The sequence below is a fragment of the Rhinolophus hipposideros genome (genome assembly GCF_964194185.1).
Source record: "Rhinolophus hipposideros genome assembly, chromosome: 11".
Taxonomy (NCBI): domain Eukaryota; kingdom Metazoa; phylum Chordata; class Mammalia; order Chiroptera; family Rhinolophidae; genus Rhinolophus; species Rhinolophus hipposideros.
Genome location: NC_138057.1, coordinates 38909540 through 38929438, shown reverse-complemented (window position 1 = coordinate 38929438; position 19899 = coordinate 38909540). Strand labels below are relative to the sequence as shown.

The 19899-nt window shown below is 38.2% G+C and overlaps 1 protein-coding gene across 7 annotated transcripts in view; it reads right to left on the bottom strand.

Annotated features, from left to right (window-relative positions):
• The window catches only part of LOC308504605 (annexin A1), a 110438-nt gene extending 91009 nt beyond the window's left edge, over positions 1 to 19429 (bottom strand). For 3 of the 7 annotated variants that reach the window (XM_081065598.1, XM_081065597.1, XM_081065595.1), the window contains exons 1-4: positions 14654 to 14783; positions 5354 to 5443; positions 5150 to 5270; positions 1181 to 1267 (exon numbers count right to left, since the gene is read on the bottom strand). Coding sequence is in view for 3 of the 7 variants with exons in the window: in XM_081065592.1 (XP_080921718.1) it covers positions 1181 to 1244 (64 nt within the window). In the remaining 4 variants the exon portion in view is untranslated. Of the gene's footprint in view, positions 1 to 1180; positions 1268 to 5149; positions 5271 to 5353; positions 5444 to 9290; positions 9415 to 14653; positions 14804 to 19214 lie in introns of those variants that run through there. The other 4 variants (XM_081065592.1, XM_081065593.1, XM_081065591.1 and 1 more) reach the window with 4 other exon arrangements.
• Between the last annotated feature and the right edge of the window lie 470 nt (positions 19430 to 19899).

The following is a 19899-nucleotide window of genomic DNA, read 5'->3' as shown; positions in this document are numbered from 1 at the left end:
TCATAAGAATTTTCCAAAGTTGTTGTATAAAGAAAAAGTACTAAATATTTAATCTCCTTTGCTTTGAGCAAAATGAGAGGGAACAAGACTGTGAACAACACCTGTTACTTGAATACCAATGTGTTTAGGAAAAGGCCTTCATACATCGTCACAAAGCAGCCAGGTCACCAGAAAGTAGCTCTGACAGAGCGGCTGCCCACAGTTCCCAATTACTATGCCACTGGTTCTCTCTTCTCCCTCCACCTTTTGTTTCAGGCACCATATCTGACGGGTCTATGACAGCTAAATAAAAAAAATGCTAGAGTTTCCTAATACACCCTAAGCCATATAACAGGGCCCACTTGACTTTACAAAGAACTGGACCTTTTACCTTTTTGTGTAGAGATACCACTCTCATTCTAGGAAAAAATTGTCTTTCTGCAGCGGAGGTCACAGACCTGACCTATGAGTCATACTCAGTCCTCCAATAAATTTTGTTTTGCTCTCATAATCTTTTAAAAACAATTCATTGTTGCCAATATTTAAACATCAAAAGATTCCACATGAAAATGTGCATTTTTGAGTTCTGTCGTATAACTGAAAGAGCTGACAACACTGGGACAATGTCCTGTTTTTCCTCAGTTTACTGAGCTGAATTAGACACAGCAGATGACCTCTCCCAACTGTTTCAACAAGAGCAATTCTCTCATTTTTAATATTTTCCCACTGCTCAGTAGGTGCTTAAGTTTGTGACCTCTGTTTTATACGAAATAGGAACATTTTCCCCATAAAATCAAGTCTCGATTCACATACTCATTTAGCTTAAACAAATGCCTCCACACCAACAGTATTTCTTTAAAGAAAATCCTGCTTGGTGGCTTGCATTCTGGTGGAGGAATCAGGCTGCATTTCAAACATCTGCTGGCCATATCCACACAGACAGTGAGTCCATGAAGTCCTTGGCTCACACCTCCCCCACGGAGCCCACTTTTGAAATTGGATTTGCCCTGAATGAATTTATATTAAGAGATCATCCTTCCCACTATCAATGAGGAAGAAAAACCTGAACTTCTTTCCAACTTCTTTAAAGAGAAACAGAAAGAATGAAGTTTGGTTCAGGAGAATGCACCTCTTTCCCTGATTAATAAATAGTAAACAACTGAGCAAAATGTAACCCCAAGAAATAATTTTGGTGACTTACTCATCATGATTGACTTGATACATGTTAATAAAGGTGCAAGTTTTCCTGGGAATGAAACAGCCATTCAGCGTTGCGTCTGCTGTGGTACTGGGAAAGGAAAACACAGCATTACAGCACATCCTGTCAGTTCACATAACCCACCTGTAAGCTGCCTCCCACAGCTCCCAGACTCTTTTTATTGATGTCATTTTAAACTATAATAATATGACATCTTCATAAATCTTCATTCTATCATTAATTGACACATCTTCTACCTATTGTCAAGTTAGTAATTTATTCCTTTTCTTGTATTTGTTAGACATGTTGAGCACTTAATGTATTTAAGGCATTGCAATGAGCTAAAATCGCAGTAGAAAATTATCTCAATCTTTCCATGACAAAATTGCCCATAAGTAGACATGTCAAATTACATTCAGGAAGCTATTAAGGCAATTATAAAGCACTTTCTGTGTGCCCAGTGTGTTTTGGGCTTTTATGAATAGATTAGAATAACAAAATATAACATCTTTTCATAGTTGGTAGAAGAAACAATGGAATTGGAACTAGGAAATCTGAACTCTAGACACGCACTGCTCCTAGTGAGATGCTGGGCAAATCTCATACCTACTCTGATTTCATTTCCTAGCTGTAAAATGATGTCAGTTGTGTTGGATGATCTCTTAAGTTGTCTCTAGAACATATAATCTATTTTTATAGTCCCATACTCAGACTTCTTTATGCAACCTGTATACCTTTTCCCTTCATACCTCTGTAATTATGCATGGATTAGATTAAATCATGTTATATTTTCATATGGCACTCCCTAACTTCCTAGATGGCCCCCACACTCACTTCTCCCCACAAGAGCAGCAGTGACATTTCAATTGGATGAGGTTGAGAGAGCTACTGGACACATTTGGCGTAGCCACTTCTGGGTTCTCTTTGCTGATTAGCCAACCTATAGAGAATGCACATCAGAGCAGCAGATTTTGTACTTCCAGGGGAGACTGCTGTTGTCCAACCTTGCTAGAGACTGAGTGGAGAAGAAGTATACCTATTCAGGTGAGAAGTGTGGGCATCCCTACTTGGTACAATTCTAAGCCAAATTGTGCAAACTAGCTCTCATCATTAGAAAAGGTGATATTTGAATTTCTATCTGATCTATGTTCATTTTGTAGCTGGTACTGAACTTTGGCAAATAATGTGGACTGTATTCATTGGATGCTCTCACAACAAAGAGAAGGACCAAAAAAGGAATGGACCTGTTTCTTAGAAGGATTATCTTCTCCTGTGTACAGCCACTTGCCTATCTCAATACATTCCTGTCCACGGGCCCTCTGTGGATAAAGCTGTTCAAATTCTATTCTACATAAAAAGGCACAGGCTCCCATTTTATGGAAACCTGGTATGTAAAATTTGATTTCACTAATATTAAAATGTGAGTGGCTACTTACTCTACTGGAGGATTCAATATATAAATGTATTAATTGTAGATTTTTCTCTCTCCATATATGTTCCCAAAACTTTGTATATGAAAGTGGCTTTCCCAGAGAACCCTATGATTTCACTGATATGTGGTATATAAACCAAAAACAACAAAAGAACAAGACAAACAAATGAGAAACAAAAATTCATAGACACAGACAGTAATTTAGTGGTTACCAGAGGGTAAGGGGGTGGGGGGTGGGAGATGAGAGTAAGGGGGATCAAATATATGGTGATGGAAGGAGAACTGACTCTGGGTGGTGAACACACAATGGGATCTATAGATGATATAATACAGAGTTGTACACCTGAAATCGATGTAAATTTACTAACAATTGTCACCCCAATAAATCTAATTAATTAAAAAAAAAGTGGCTTTCCACATAACTTTTAGGGAACATATATGCAATAAATATTTGTTAGAGTACTGTTTGGTCCTGTGTGGTATGCGTGTGTGCGTTATATGTAATAACAATTTTTTGCACCTTTTACCTATGATTATGCCCTTTAGTTTGTTTTAATTTATTTCATTCTAACATACTTTCTGCTTTTTTGATCCTCTTTTTATTTTATTTTATTATTTTTTTTAACTCTCATTTACTCAGTGTGTTTTTCCAGGACCCATCAGCTCCAAGTCAAGTAGTTGTTTCAATCTAGTTGTGGAGGGTGCAGCTCACAGTGGCCCATGTGGGGAATCGAACCAGCAACCTTGTTATTAAGAGCACCACACTTTAACCAACAGAGCTGTCCGGCTGCCCCATCCTCTATCTTTTTAAGTGGAATACAATAAACTTTCAGGTATAGAAAAATAGATTAATCCCAAACAACATATATAAGATACTGTTTTTGTTGTGCAAAAATTCTTGGTTCATATCACTGTCACGCAGGGTCTCAACTCCCGCTTCCCGCATAAGAACTCAGGATATAGCAAGGCCAAAAAGGAACATCCACAGAGCCAGAGATAGGAGAGTCATACCACAATATTCTCACCAGTGGCTGGGTTGGAGACACAGGGAGCAAACATCTGCCAGTTCCCCAACAAGGGGTCTTCCTGTACCCCAGTCTTGCTGGCATCCGGGCGAGACACAGGGATCTACACGATGAGCAATCTGCTCTCTGCTTCTCTGCCAACCAACCCCGCGAAGCCAAGGCAGTTACATCAGTGGCTAATGGCTAACTGCTATCAGCTGATGGCCAACTAGTCACACCTGACGGCCATCTACTACCCGAGCCAGCACCTTTCCACATGAGGTTGAGAGCCTAGAAACTGCTCTCTGGGACTCTGTCGCCACAATCACACTTCTCTCATAGGTTAATGCATTTGCTTCTTTATTTTATATTAATGTATTCCTTCACTTTTAATAATATAATGAACACCTATGTCCTCAGGTACATTTTCCTATCAGATATGTTCTCAGCTGTGTTTTCAGGGCCCCAAAACAAATGGATCACTATCATTTAATCCAAATGATACCTGTAAACTTTGCAAAGCTTCACTGCTACTAATTACATAGTAAAGCTTATGTAAGCTTTACTCTTTCCTGAAGCACCCAAAGTCCCCTTATGAAAGTCACTGGGACAAAAGAATTGCTTCTTTAAAAATAAGACATGATTTTGAAACCTAAGTTAAAGATGAAATTTACTTCATCCAGAAAGAGGATCTGCAGAAAATGGATCACTGTGAATAGACAGCATTGTGTATGAATATGGAAAGCAAAGTAAAGAGACAAAACACAGGGAATTGTGGTGTTCACTGTCTGGCCTTGACTCTCCTCAGCTAATGGTCTGGCCCTTTAGGACACCGAAGCTGAGGGCACTCCATACTGCTGTGCCATAACCATAATTACGTCAGCTTCCTCAGGTGAGAGGCATTCCCACTCCTTCACTATTTACAGATGGAAGAGAAAAAGCACTGAGAATCTAATTTTTTATTTTAATTGTGTGGAATGGGAACAGTTCAAACTAGCAGAACTTCAGTGGTCTATATTTATATTTAATAAAGTGTATCCACTTAATGTATACTGGTATGCATTTGTGAGCTGGAGAGTCTGATATAAATTCAGTAAACTCTCAAATACCTACAAATGGATACTCTATTTAATCTATTTATGGTAACACTGACTGCTTTAGTCCATTGCCCAGCAAAATTGTAAGCTACTGAAGGTGACACCACGTTAGCAGGTGGCTAAGACTACTCTTAGCAGGAAGTAAGTTTGTATGACACTTAGGAATGTATGATCCATTGTTTGGAGTTTCCATATCCTTCTCTCCCCTTAATTAGTACACATAAAATGGCATTATAGTTTAGTTATGAAAAATATTTACAAAATATGCCTTTGCTCTATGTAAAAATTTGATTACAGGATTTCAAAATAAAATGAAACGAGATTAAAAAGAACAGTAAAATAATAGTAATAACATAATATAGATATTAAAGGACTGAAAGTATTCTAATGGCTTATATTCCTTATTTGTTGCTGTGTCAAAGGAGAATTGTATGCTTACCAATGTGAAACAGTAAAAGGAAGAAAGGAAGCAAGTCTGAATATTTCATTTATGAAAGCTTCTGTGTAGGGTAAAATTTTCCTGTCTTCACATCTGGGTGATTTCAGCCCAATATTTCCATCTGAAACAAGAAAGTTTTTTTTTTAATTTATTTTTAAAAATGACAATTATAAGAATTATATTTTTCATCTGAAAGCATGTTACCAATTTCTTCTTGAATTTTGGCTTGAATTTCTGGATACTGTATCAAATAAAGAAAGTTCCAGTATAGACATGTTGATACAGTTTCAATCCCTGAAAAATAAATACAAGACAAAGTGTCATGGAAAAAAATATTAGCAAAATTGGTATCCTCAATTTACTTCATATTTGAATACTAAGAAACCAGGGGAAAGAATCTAAATGTAACCACAAATTAACAAAATCCGAATAAAATATTACTATACGTTAAAGTTTTCTTCAGAATATAGGCTTAACCTCCCACCCATTAGGATAGTCACTATCAAGAAAACAGAAACAGTAAGCATTGGTGAGAATGTAGAGAAATTGGAATCCTTATGCACTACTTGTTGGAAGGTAAAATAATGCAGTCACTATGCAAAACATTATAGAGGTTCCTCAAAAACTTTTAAAAAGAATAATCATATGATCCAGAAATTCTACTTCTGGGTATAGCACATCTAAAATAATTAAAAGCAGGATCTCAAAGAGCTATTCACACACCATGTTCATTGAAGCATTATTCACAATAGGTAAGAGGTGGAAACAATCCACATGTCCACTGATGGATGAATGGATAAATAACATGTAGTATATGCATGCAATGGAATATTATACAGCCTTAATAAAGAAGATCCTTTCACATGCTACAACATGGATGAACCTCAAGGACATTAGGCTAAATGAAACAAATCAGTCACAAAAGGAAAAATATTGTATAATTCCACTCATATATGGTATGTACAGTAGTCAAAAATCATAGAAACAGAGAGTAGAATGGTAGTTGCAAAGAACTTGAGGGAAAGGGGGAGAGAATTGGTGTTTAATGGGTATAGAATTCAGTTTTGCAAGGTGAAAAAGGACTAAAGATCTATTGTACAACAATGTGAATATACATAATAGTACTGAACTGTACAGTTAAAAAATTTTAAGGTAGTAAATTTAATGTTATTTGTTTGCAACCACAATAAAAATATAAAACATTAAATATATATATAGGTGTTATTCATGACAAGTGAAAACAATGGAAATATTTTACTAGAAAATAAACACCATTGTTATAAAATAATGATGGCTATGATCTATGTAGTAACAGTAATTATAATCATAAGCAGCTATAGAGTGCTTACTCTGTTCCAGGCTACATATCTATTAGGTTGGTGCAAAAGTAATTGTGGTGTAAAAGGTTAAAAATAATCGCAAAAACTGCAATTACTTTTGCAACAACCTAATATAGCTATACCTATATTACATGTGGTGTATGTAATTATGCTCATCTTACTGAAGAGAAAACTATGCCTCAAGAACGTAATGGATGGGCCTTGTTCAAAGTGACCCAAAGCAGCAGAAGCCAGAGTCTGGAACTTAAACTTGGACTTATCTAGATCCAAAAGCCATAAGTTTGTACGAGCACATTATGGAAGACTGAGTACATTCAATTTTTTTTAAATACTAATTTTTAGTGTAGTTGCTATGATTTAAAATTCATCCTTTGAACAGGGTATCTGAACTTTTGAGATCATCTGTACATTGGCTAACTGTTTTCCATTATTGAAAATAAAAGCAAGAAACTCTGTGTCACAGTCATCTTCTTCTCAAGGGTCACTTTAACATCACATCAAAGAATGTGATCGGTTCTTAAAGACCTACCACTCTGAAATGCCACATTAAAAAGCTTTTATAAGGTGTTGTACTTGTAAATTAACCTCTATGATGACCAAATGCCAAAAATTAATAATGCTATTGGTGTTTTCTACCAAAGCTTATAAAAATCTGGTAGCAAAGATGAGTTTTTAAATCAATATATCTTTTTTTCAAGGTTTTCATGATGACGATGGCATCAACGATGATGAGAATAGTGAACACTGATCACTTGTTTGCATTATCATTGAGATTGGGGCTGCAGTTAGTCTTACTTTAGAGATGAGAAACTTGGAGCAAGGAGATGGTTAAATATTTTACAAGGACAATACAAGAGACAAAGCTAGTACCGAATTTAAGTCTGTGGCTCCAGAGCATTGGGACTTAACCATCTGTTTGTTCTCTAAACAACTTGCCCAAGGAATAACATAACATCATAACATGCCCAAGGAATACACCCAGATATACCTGTAGAGCAGAGGCAACTCCTTTCCAAACATCTCTTCTCAAGACCTAATTTTCACATGTTTTGAGCAGGTCAATCTCCTATAGTAAGCCAGTAGCTTCTACAGTTCCAAAGTCACAAAATTTCTATATTGACTTCATACTAGAATTGACTTTATACAAGAATTACCCTATAAGTAAGTTGTCCAAATGAAACTGTTGACCATAGTAGAGTACAATATCGTGTGAAAATTTAGGCTTCTACTCAGAATATACTGACCCTATTCTCCAGCAAAAGAGAAAAGAGCAAGCCATGAATACTGCATGGAAAACACTGATTTTGTACACTGTGGAGCCATAGAAGTTATATCCAAAATATGGGACTATTTAGGTAAATAACAGGATTCATATTTTGATTTTCATAAATTTTGCTTTTATGTCAAGGCTTAAAATTGAGTTTATAATGAATGATTTGGGGAGAGCCTGACCATATCCAAAGGAAAAATCAAATTATCTCTGTGATCAATTTGAAAAGTCAGATACGGAAATATAAATGTTAATAATATGGTAGATCTGATGAAACAGTGTGTTTGCAAATTTTATCCACTAAAATATGTGGAGTTCATTGTTTTCTTCTAACAAAATATTCTATTCTATATCACTAGAGAGGTAACAGACATGTGTGGAAGTTTTATTAATTTTCCTTATTACTCTTGTTTGAATTCAAAATGCAAATTCTATCAGATGTTTGTTGAATGAAGAAGTGCATTATACAGAATTCTCTTTGTTTTGCATACATTTTTCCAAACAATTTTTAAATGGGTTGTGCACAGCTGGTGGTGGAAATCTATATCCTAGTCATATTTTCAATTTGCTGTAATTTTATATTTGCTGATTTTTCAGTATCTTGACAGTATTACATATTTCTGAAATATATTATCTCATCAAATCAAGATGAAAAAAAGTCCACTTGACGTGTTGTTAATCACACGTACACACCCAGTCTTTAATATTCAGTGGTGTTCAGGCTTTTAAAAAAATATCCTTATAGGGATGGCCAGATGGCTCAGTTGGTTAAAGAGTGAGCTCTGAACAACAAGGTTGCTGGTTCAATTCCCACATGGGATGGTGGGCTGCGCCCCCTGCAACTAAGATTGAAAACAGCAACTGGAGTCGGAGCTGAGCTGCTCCCTCCACAACTAGATTGAAGGACAACGACTTGGTGTCCACTGCAGAGATAGCAGATGGGTAAATGTGGGGGATACACCCAGGGAGTATTATGCAACCGACTAAGCAGCAAATTAGAAATACACCTGGCAACACATGATTGGATCTTAAAAATACAAGGCTTCACAGAAAAAGTTAGAAGTAGATGGAGATGTAAATAACAATGGTATTTACATAAATTGGAAATCATGATGATATAGAATACATGGTAATACACAATGAGATAAAGCCTGTTTTATAAGAATACATAAAACAAAACAAAAAAAAATACTTTAAATAAATTAAAAATAAATGTCAGTGGGTTGGGAAAGGGCCTGGGTGTGAGATGCAGGGATAAAAAGTAAGCAACAAGGCCAGGCACTGCATGAGCAATGATCTTAATCATGAACTGGGGACCTTGATTAACTCAATTCTCTACTCCTGGGATGAAAATAAAGTTCAGAATGACACGGGAAGAAGGCAGAATGCCAAATTGTTTATACAGAGTGAGGTCAATTACACTAACTGACTGATATTAAAAGAAGAAAATACCCCCAAGCGTAAACAGTAGAAAACAAAAATTGTCGTTAATCTTTATTTGCCTTATGCATTGACAAATACTCTCACATACCCGCTGCAAAGAGGTAATTCACAGTGCTTATGATTTCATCGTCATTTAAGGTGGCTGTTTTGGTAGCTGCATGTTTACTATGGCATGTATGAATCAGAGCATCAGTAATGTCTCATGTATGGTCCTGAGGAGACAAAGCTTAGTATTGATTATTGATCCTGACCTACATTTCACATCGCATATTAATCTCATGCAGCCTGTAACATGAAACAAACTCAATTTGCTTGGAAATATAAAGAATATAGATCATTTCAAACCTTGCAACCAATTTTGCTTGTCAATGGTAATGCTCAATCTTAAAGAGTGTAGAATAGAAAACCAGGTTACTGAATTTTCTCCTTAAAGTTTCTTTCCATTAATGAAAAAAAAATGCATGTTTGGAAGCGCACTTAAAAAATTAGATATTAACTTATTATAGTGAAATTGTTGGACAATGACTATCATAAGAGGTTTCCAAACCTATTTTAAGGATTTTACTATAATCCCCATGAAGAAAGACATGAGGCTGGAGTAGGTTAGGAAGTAAGAAGAAAATTTTACAAATTCTTTTACTTACTGTGTCTGATCTAGAATTCACAATTGGTACCATGAAACAGATTGTTTATTGCCTGTTTTGTTTTCCATTGGAGGGGACTTAACTCCTTATACCTCTTCATTTGCTCAATTATCCACCTTTTCATGTTTTATTTATTTATTTTTCCTGATGCCATCATTTCAGCAAATCATCCCTCAAGAGCTACAATTCTTTCTAGTACATATATTCTACAGATGTTATGATCTCAAAGTTCATTTCTGTATAGTAAAGGAACTAAAGTAGGAAAAGGGTAAATTAGAAGCTTCCTATTGAGTATTCTTTATAATTATTCAAAACATTTCCTTAAGAAAAAAATGCTGATACTTTTAAGAGCTTGCAGTTTCAGATATAAAACGAGAGAGACAAAATCATTGGTTCATTTCTTCGGGGAAGTCACCTACATGTCGGTCATCATTTATCAGCCAATTACAAATTCATAATTCAAGTAGGGGCCTTATCTACACTGGGGACATTTCTGAGATCGCATTCAGAATTCTTAGGGCCCCTACAGGAGAACTAAGCAGTACTGCCCTATAATTTCACTGACTGGAACTCACATTTACTCAGTTACTAACAGTGTGGGAAAGGGTCTTTATGGCAAAATTATAGTGAAAAGAACCATGAAAGAATCCACACAACGTCCTGGGTACTCATTGCATCTCACCATTATCTTTTGCTTCTCACCAAATCCCTTGTCCTGGCATGAATTTAAATCCTTGCCTTATCATATGTAATAAGATGATCTTGTACATGTAGTGCAATAAACTGATTCAGGGCCTGATAAAACACCCGAGGAGCATTTATAATCTGCAGGGAAAGGTAGCGGAAACATGGTATGAAATCAGCAGGATTAGCTACATTGGTTGCCTTCAGCAAGTCATCGTTTGTTTTAACTGTCTTAAGAAACTCCTCGTCACTGTGGTCATATTTCTTGCCAAAGTAAAGGGCACAGAAAACATTGGCCACTGCACATGTGACAGCACTTCTGGGCTCAAAGCTGCCATTCTTGGAAGTCGAGTTTGTAAAGACTTTTACTAGCTCAGAAACTTCCTGCAGGACATGTTCCTCCAGTAAGCAAGAGCAGGTGGAGGATTTTGCTTCTGCTTTAGTAAAAGTTCGTAAAGCATTAGAGGCAATTTTCTTATGCATCTTCCAACGTTCTCCATAATTGACTGAAAATGCAAAACTCTTTCCTTCTGCCAGGAAAGAAAACGCATGCATGTTAGGTCTGCCTGCAAAATGCTCTCTATTCTTGAGCAGTACCTGTTTCACCATTTCCATCCCATTCACCACCACGACAGGAAGCATGTCAAGTTTGATGAGGAAGACATCTCCATATTTCTTCCTCATCTCCATGAAGGTAAGGTGAGGATAATCTCCAAGCTGAAGAAGATGGGGAAATCCTATGATGGGGAAAGACCATGGGCCAGGGAGAGACACATGTTTTCTCCCCTTGCTTTTGAGTGCTCTCACAAAAACGATCACCAAAATTATGAGAGAAGTGATCACCTCTCCAGGAGTGACTGCCATGTACAATATCATTTTCAGGAGTAAAATACCTACAATAAAAAAACGTAAACCTTACTTTTGTCATTCTAAGCATAGCCTAAGTAGTTTTTCTACCTTTAAACATTTAGGAGAAAAGTACAGACTCTTTGTAGTTAGTGGAAAGCTATTTTTACCTGATGCACCCAAAGGGCAAAATCAAATTCTTGTAAATGTATTGCATCTTTACCCCAATTCTATTCTCTTTCCAATTCTAACCATTAGACCAAATCCTTTCCTGTCTAACATTCACATGATAGACAACTTGAAGCAAAAAGCAGTCTGGTGGTTGGGAAAGGGACTGAGGCTATAGAAGCTGATTTCACACTTATTGGCTGAGGGGGTCTTCATCTTGTCATTTAATCTAAGTGCATCCCAGTTTTCTCATCTAAGTATTCTACCTGACAGAATTAGTCATACATTTTTTCAACAAATACAGTGTTTCCCCCAAAATAAGACCTAGCCGGATAATCAGCTCTAATGTTGCTTTTGGAGCAAAAATTAATATAAGACCCAGTCTTATTTTACTATAATACAAGACCGGGCCTTATCTAACATAATATAATATAATACCGGGTCTTATATTGATTTTTGGTCCAAAAGACGCATTAAAGCTGATTGTCTGGCTAGGTTTTATTTTCGGGGAAACACGGTACTTATTGGCACCACCCCCCCACCGCCAATGTCAGGCATTGAAAATGCAAAACAAAATTTCACAGACTAATGAGGAGACTAGAGAAACAGAAATAAGATTACAAAGTGGAAAATGCTATATAAAGAATTGAGTACCGAGTGTTCTGTCATTGTTTGAGGATCAAGTTAAATCATTACTTAAAAATACCTGGTGAGTTACAAGCCAGTTAGTGGATATCTAATTGGAGGTCTGCCTAGCCTGTCCTTGGACCTGCTAGCCTGCTTGGAAGGATGACTTTCTGAAGGTGTCCTTCTGCTCTGTAACCTGACCACGTAGTCACAGGTGATCGATTCAAGGATGGGCCACTGACCCAAGAGGAGCCTTCCTGAGGAAGATAGAACTGGGACTGTGACAAACCTTCCTTTCTTTGGACAGCTACATCCATAAAATCTAACTCTGAAGATATGATTTGGGGACCTTTCAACCCACCAGGAAGACCTGAGAAACTGTGAAAGCAGATCTCAAAAATATATGAAATAGAAAAAACAAAATAAACAACAGGGAGAAGCCGCGTGACCTTGCATTCACTGCTTTTAGACTCAGGATATCTTGTCCTTGGATTGAATTTTTTCTTGCTAAACTAGCTAGAATTGGTTTCTATTACTTGCAACAAAGAATGCCCTAACCACCCCTCCCCCAAAAGTTTCCTACACGTGCAGAATATTTTTGCCAGCTATTGCATTTTCATGGTAACAATAGAGGGAATACAAAACTTTTTCTCCCTTAAAAGAAAACACAATTAAACTATTCACATTTCTCAAATTACTGATTGAGACAAATAACATTTGTAGTCAATATACTCATTAGTCAGTGTAAGTGTCTAGTTCTCTTTGATTTTTGAGTAGATCAATACTTGATTTCTTCTAGATTTTTAAATGAATATGCATGCAAACCCTTGTCACCTTCCTTACCTGATTGTTTCACTTTTCCAAGATCACAGATAAAAAGTGGCTAACTACACCAACTTGGTTGGCACTGGTTACTAAGGTATGAACTGTGGAGTTACAAGTGAGAGATCACCTTCTTTTTATGGAAAGAAAGAACATGACTATGCATTTAAATTAAAAAGAAAAACTGAGTCCCTAATCAATGCAATAGCCACAATTTGCAAAACTTCATTTTCTCTCTGTTCAGAAAGGAAAACAGTGGGGACTTCACGGTGTATCTGCTTTGTTTCATGCTGCTTTTGCAAAACCTCTCTGATTGATAATAATTATGACCATTTATTGCATACTTATCATGTGCCAAATCCAAAACTAAACACAAAATCGACACTGTCTTTCAAAACTCACCTCTGTATCATCCTGTTATGGAGAGGCTTAGAGAGATAAAGTTATTTTCCCCCTTTATTTCCATGTTTTTTTAGCTTAATAATGAATCACCAATTACCTGCAGCACTTGCTTTTTAATAAAATTCAATTTCTCTTGGGCATTCACCTAAATGCCAGTTTCCACACTGATAATTAATCGTGGCAATTCCAAAGCAGACTACTAAATAGATGAGAAGCGGGTGTGTTTGGAAGAACTTCATACTCTCATAAAGGTGACCAGGTTTCCCAACTCCCTCCTCCCCTATTTAACTGTGGAACTTCTATTAAATCACATCTCCTCCCTTGGCCTCAGTTTCCTCATCTGTACAATGACACTTCAGACTAGAAGACTTCGTAGGCCAGCTATAGTCTTCAGTAATCAAAGCTAGATGGGAAAACAGCAGAAGCCAAGTATGATGTACAGCAGGGCTGTCCAAACTGCGGCCCGCGGGCCAACTGCGGCCCATGATCCATTGTTAATTGGCCCACAGCAAATTCCAAAAATATATTTAGTTTACTTAAATAAACCAGGTGAGGCAATACGTACTTCACCTCGAGTGAGTGGCCCGGCTGTTTGTGTATTTTACCACATATGGCCCTTGGTAAAAAACGTTGAAAAAAGTTTGGACACCCCTGATGTAGAGGGTTAATTGCCTAGGCATCTTATTTTGCCAGAACAGTTAACATTTCAGCATCAAATATAAGTAACTGTATGATCACCCTGGATTTTTTTTCAGCCTGAGCCCTTCTAGCTTCTTTTATTAAATTGTCTTTGGCAGCTTACCAGAACCAGACATACCGCCAAATTTCCTAGCAACTTTCTTGGAAAGCTCTGAGGGAACATTCTGTTTTTGTTGTTTTTGTGGTGAGCTACAGCTGAGGACAGAAGGTGTAAGACTCCTTCAGGGTGGGCTGCTACATGGTCAAAAATCAAGGGGAACTCTAACACCTTTAGAGAAGAGCCATGTAAGAAAAGTATGTGTAGGTTGAAGGATTTTATATCGATTCTCAAACCTGGACATACACATTAGACCTCCCTTAGAAGCTGTTAAACCATTCCAATGTCCACATCCTACACAGACCAATTAAATCCAAACCTCCAGGGTTGGGTGCATTTTAAAAAGCTTCTCAAGATGACAAAGAGGTATTCCAAGTTGAGGACCTTTTGGGGGTAGAAACAACCTGCTATGAGATCAACAAATCAATTTAGCCAAATTACAAGGAAGCTTGCAAGACTCACCTGTGTCCAGAAATCTTGCCGGTCAATATGAGAAACCTGGTGGAAGGCTCTTAGGACAGAGAAGGTTTTGGGGAAAGCTAGAGGTATCCTAGGAAACAGAATAGTCCAGTCGCAGCAGCAGCAGGCTCCCAAGAAATGCTGGGAAAGAACATTCTGGGAAAAGACGAGGAGGGGTGGAGCTTGGACCCATGGGGGGAGGAGTCTGGAACTGCGTTAGCGATTTGACAGCTGAAGGGAGGGATAGAGAGGCCTCTGCAGCCAGAATTGGGCCCAGGAAGCTGGGAAATTCTAGTGTGAATGGAGGGAGAAGGACACACCTGGAGCAAGAGGTTCTGAAAACGCGGGTAGGATGGAAATTGATCTTGGAAAAGAGCAGGGCAGGAGAGAGAGGATGGAAAGACTAATCATTTTTAAATTGCTGGCGACAAGCAGAAGTAGATAAAAAGATATGTAGCAAGGATCAGAGAGGGAAAAGATGATGGTACATCGCTATGCGATGCGTTTCAGGAAACCAGGAAAATGTGCAGGACACTCTAGGCAAGGAATGGGACAGGGGGAGATGGATGAAATAAAAGAGTCCAGGAAACAAGTTCCCTTTCTCAGGTGCATTTGGTAGATTCATTGGGAGTCTTCACCAACCAAACAGATTTTATTTCCACAACTAGAACAGTTAACCTCTATGCCTGATCTAGCTTTGGTTTGAGAATATATTCTACCTGCATCAAAGCACTTTTTCTACCTAAAGGCTAATTTTATTACCTGTTACTAGGTAAATGACATGTGGTTTGGGGACATCTTCCTGTCAAGGTGTCTGCAACTTATTACGTAATAAACTTTTTTAAAGAAACCTTTGGAGTTTTTGGCCTCATAATTATTTGCGGTTTCAAGTTAAGCTTTTATGGAGAATGTCCAAAAACAATAATTGGTAGCCAGAATGTTCTCATATAGGGAAGAAAGTAAAGTGAAGTCTAAGGCTAATATATCCCCTTAAGGATGAAACTTCAGGCCCTGAGCTACAGTGTCATATTCACAAAATATCTTGGAGTTCTGAATATCTAAACTCTCAAAGTTAAAAAAAATCTGACAAAGGCCTACAAACCATAGGGATTTTTTTGACTCACTGGCAGAAGTTATGCAAATTGGCATTTAATCGTGCCATACTTAGCTACTGAAAAAAATATTATTCCTGATGTGTTTTTTTTCCATGAAGTATCAACTTCTCTAATATAACTAACCCCACATTGGATTAATGTATAGACATTATGCAGCCATATAAAATTCTTTGGGCAAGTGACCGTATTACAGATAGTTGATAATAATTGCTTGACAATGTGTTACGTGAAAGCTTTGGTAGGAGAAGATAAGGAGAACTGCCTTGCACTTAATGGCCAGGGATGATGTATTAGTTTCCCAGGGATGCTCTAACAAATTACCACAAACTTGGTGGGTTACAACAAAAGTATATTAACTCACAATCTGGAGGCCAGAAGTCTGAAATCAAAGCGTTAGCAGGGCCCTGCTCCTTCTAAAGTCTGTAAGGGGAATTTTACCTTGCCTTTTCCAGCTTCTTCTAGTGCCAAGCGTTTCTTGGCTTGTAGCTGCATAATGCTAATCTCTGTCTCAGTCTTCATGTGGCCTTATTCTCTTCTCCTAGTCTTTCTTCTGGGTGTCTTTATTATTTTTTTAAGTTTGTATTAAAAAATATAGCTAACATATACAACATTATACCAGTTTCAGGTACACACCATAGTTGTTCAACATTTATATACCTAAAGAAGTGATCACCATGATAATTCTAGCAACCATCTGACCCTGTACAACCTGGTCGCCTGTGCTGGGTGCTCCAGAAGTGCCCCTTGTGTGAGTTGTGTGTGCCCTCCTCTTACAGTTGAGCCTTGATTGCTGTTGGTACATCAGTGGGTGGGACTGACCCTCAGGCTGATTGGCTGTGGGGTTTGGCCATGTCCACAGTTTATCGGCTGCTGTGCAGGGGAGAAGGGGGAAGGGGGAAGAAGGGGGAGCCTACAAGAGACTCACTTCAGATCAAAAGACACACACAGACTGAAAGTAAAGGGATAAAAAATACATATTTCATGAAAATGGAAACAAACAAAAGATCTGAAGTAATAATATGTACACAAAGTAGACTTTAAAACAAAGGCTATAACAAGAGACAATAAAGAATCTGGTAATTCCACTTCTTGGGTATATCCAAAGAAATCCCAAACGCTACTTGGAGGGGACGTGTGCATCCATATGTTCATTGCAATATTGTTCACAATGGCCAAGATGTGGAGGCAGCCTGGGTGTCCATTGACGGATGAATGGATAAAGAGTAGGTAGTACATACATACAGTGGAATATTGCTCAGCGAGGGAAGGGAATGGGTTCTTGCCGTCCGTGGCGATATGGATAGACCTGGAGGGCATTGTGCTGAGCGGAGTATGTCAGACAGAGAAAGACAGATGCAATGTGATTTAGCTCATATGTGGAATTTTAAAAAAAAAACACAACAAAACAGAACAAACTTATAGATATAAAGAACATTTTGATGGCTGCCAGATGAGAAAGGGGTGGAGAGGGTGGGTGAAAAAATGGAAGGGATTAAGAAGTACAGATTGATTGTTACATTGTAGTCATGGGGATGTAGGGCATAGCATAAGGAATATAGTCAATAATACTGTAATAACTACGTGTGGTGTCAGGTAAGTATTAGACTAGTCAGGAGGATCACTTCTTAAATTATATAAATGTCTAACCACTATGCTGTACACCTGAAATTAATATGAAATAATATTGAGTGTCAACTATAATTGAAAAATTGAAAAGGGGGGGAAGTTTAAGGGGAATAAAAGGTTCAAATTTTCAGGTATAAAACAAATAAGTGATAGAGCTATAATGTATGGCATAGGGACTATAGTCAACAATATTGTGATAGTGTAGTATGGTGTCAGATGGTTGTTGGATTTATCATGGTGATCACTTCTTTGATATATTAATGCTGAATAACTATGGTGTACCCCTGAAACTAATATAACATTTTATGTTAGCTATGTTTTAATAAAAAAATCTTTAAAAACAAAAACAGCTATATTGGTATTTGTGACAAAGTGATAATTCTCCACCCCCAATCTACTACCCCTCTGACATTGTATATAACTGTTACAATTCTATTGCCTCTATTCCTTATATTGTACTCCACATCCTGTGACCATATATATATTAAATTATAGTTGACGTTCATTATTATTCAGCTTCAGCTTCAGGTGGACACTGCAGTGGTCAGGCATCTACCCCGCCCAAGAAGTGGTCTCCCTAATTAGACAAGTGTCCATCAGATACCCTACAAAATCTTTACAACACTATTTTTTTTATTTACTTCATTTACTATTTATTTATCTATCTATCTATTTATTTATTTATTTATTTTTTGCCCTTTCTTTTTTTTTTTTAATATTTCACAATATTCATTACAGCATTTTATAAGCCAGTGAGATTTAGGAACTAAATATTATCAATTTTATTTTTTTAGTACTCGATATTATTTTCATCCAAATTTATTTTTCCTAGACCTCTACTTTGCAAGTAATACAAGCAAATATATATCGTTTAAGATTAATCACAAATCAACCACATTATATTATTAAAAGTAAAATACATGGACTTTACTGAGAGTCCAAAACAGTCCTAACCAATAGAAATGTAGTGCAAGCCACATATGCAATTTAAAATTTCATTGTAGCCACATTGAAAAATTAAAGCGAAACTGGTAAAACAAATTTAATATAGCAAAAGACATCATTTAAACATGTAATTAATATTAAAACAATGATTGAGATTTTTTACATTCTATTTTATTGTGCTAAGTCTTACAAATCTGATGTGTATTTTACACTTAATGCAGACCTGTCACATTTCAAGTGCTCAGAAGCCACATGTGATTAGTCGCTTCTATATTGAACAGCACAGGCCTAGAACTAAAACATGCACGTCAGAGTTATTTCACCCAATAGGGGAGGAAGCCAAGTTCATTATACACCAGTTACCGTCAGTCCCTGGTTGAGGGCTGCTACAGGGCTGTCAGGGGCTAAATTCTTTGGCATTCTGCTGGCCTGCAGAGAAAAGTCCTCCAGCAAAAGTTGGGGATGCTGGTAGATGGAATTGTAGCCTGTACAGGCTACAGCGATAAGACCCCAGGGGACAGGGGTAGAACCACCCTGTGGGGACAAAACCCCAAAAAACAGTTTCCAGGCTCTCGGCCTCACATAGAAAGGTGCTGGCTCGGGTAGTAAATGGCCATCAACTGTGATCAGATGCCAGCAGCTATGGCTAGTTGGCCGTCAGCTGTAACCCGTAAGCCATTGGCCACTAATATAACGGCTGTGGCTACGCTAGCAGAAAGAATGGGGGCTAGCGAGAAGATGGTGGCTGGCAAGCGCGGACTGCTGTTAGGCAGATTATGTAGATCCTGCTTCCTGTGTCTCCAGCCCAGCCGCCAGCGAGAATATATTGGTTTGACTCCCCTATCTATGGCTCCGTGGGTGTTCCTTTTTGGCCTTACCGTGTCCTGCGTTCTTGGGCGGGGAGTGGGAGCTGAGACCCTGCACGACAAATGGAGCAGCGAGCAGGGTCCCCTGCACGACACATGGTGTAGTCGGCAGGATACGGTGCTGGCCAAAGCTTTCCAAAGGGCAGTGGAGCAGTTTGTGCGTATGAAAGCTCAGTCTGAGGAAGACCAGGAGGAGCAGCTGCCAGAGAGCTCGATTCCCGTGGAGGGGTGGGAAGATGTGGACGGTTCCCCAACCAGCAGAGGCCTGAGAAAGCGGAGAAAGCGAAGGTTGTTGCCGCCCTGTGGGCTGGGAACTGCTTGCTGAGGCAGCCCGGATGCAGGACTTTTAGTCCCAGGAGGAAACGCTTGCTGAGTCCTCCGTGGGAGATGAGGGTGAGGTCAAGGTCATCCCTCACCCCCAGGACAGCCCTGGCGAATGACTATGGACTATGAGGAATTGCCTTCCATCCCTAATTTATTGGACGCTTGACTGTTTGGGAACATACCACCATGTAGTGAGACTGGTTTGATGTTGCTTTTGTGTCTTGACTGGCCGCCATTGATAATATGTAAGCACCTTGATGTGAGCCGCTGTTGTTCCAGCACAGTACCCCGAGAGGCCCAGAGAGAGAGTGGCAGTGCCCTGAGAGCCCTGGCTGAGTCCAGGAAGTCTGGCTGTGCCCAGAGAGAGTGGCAG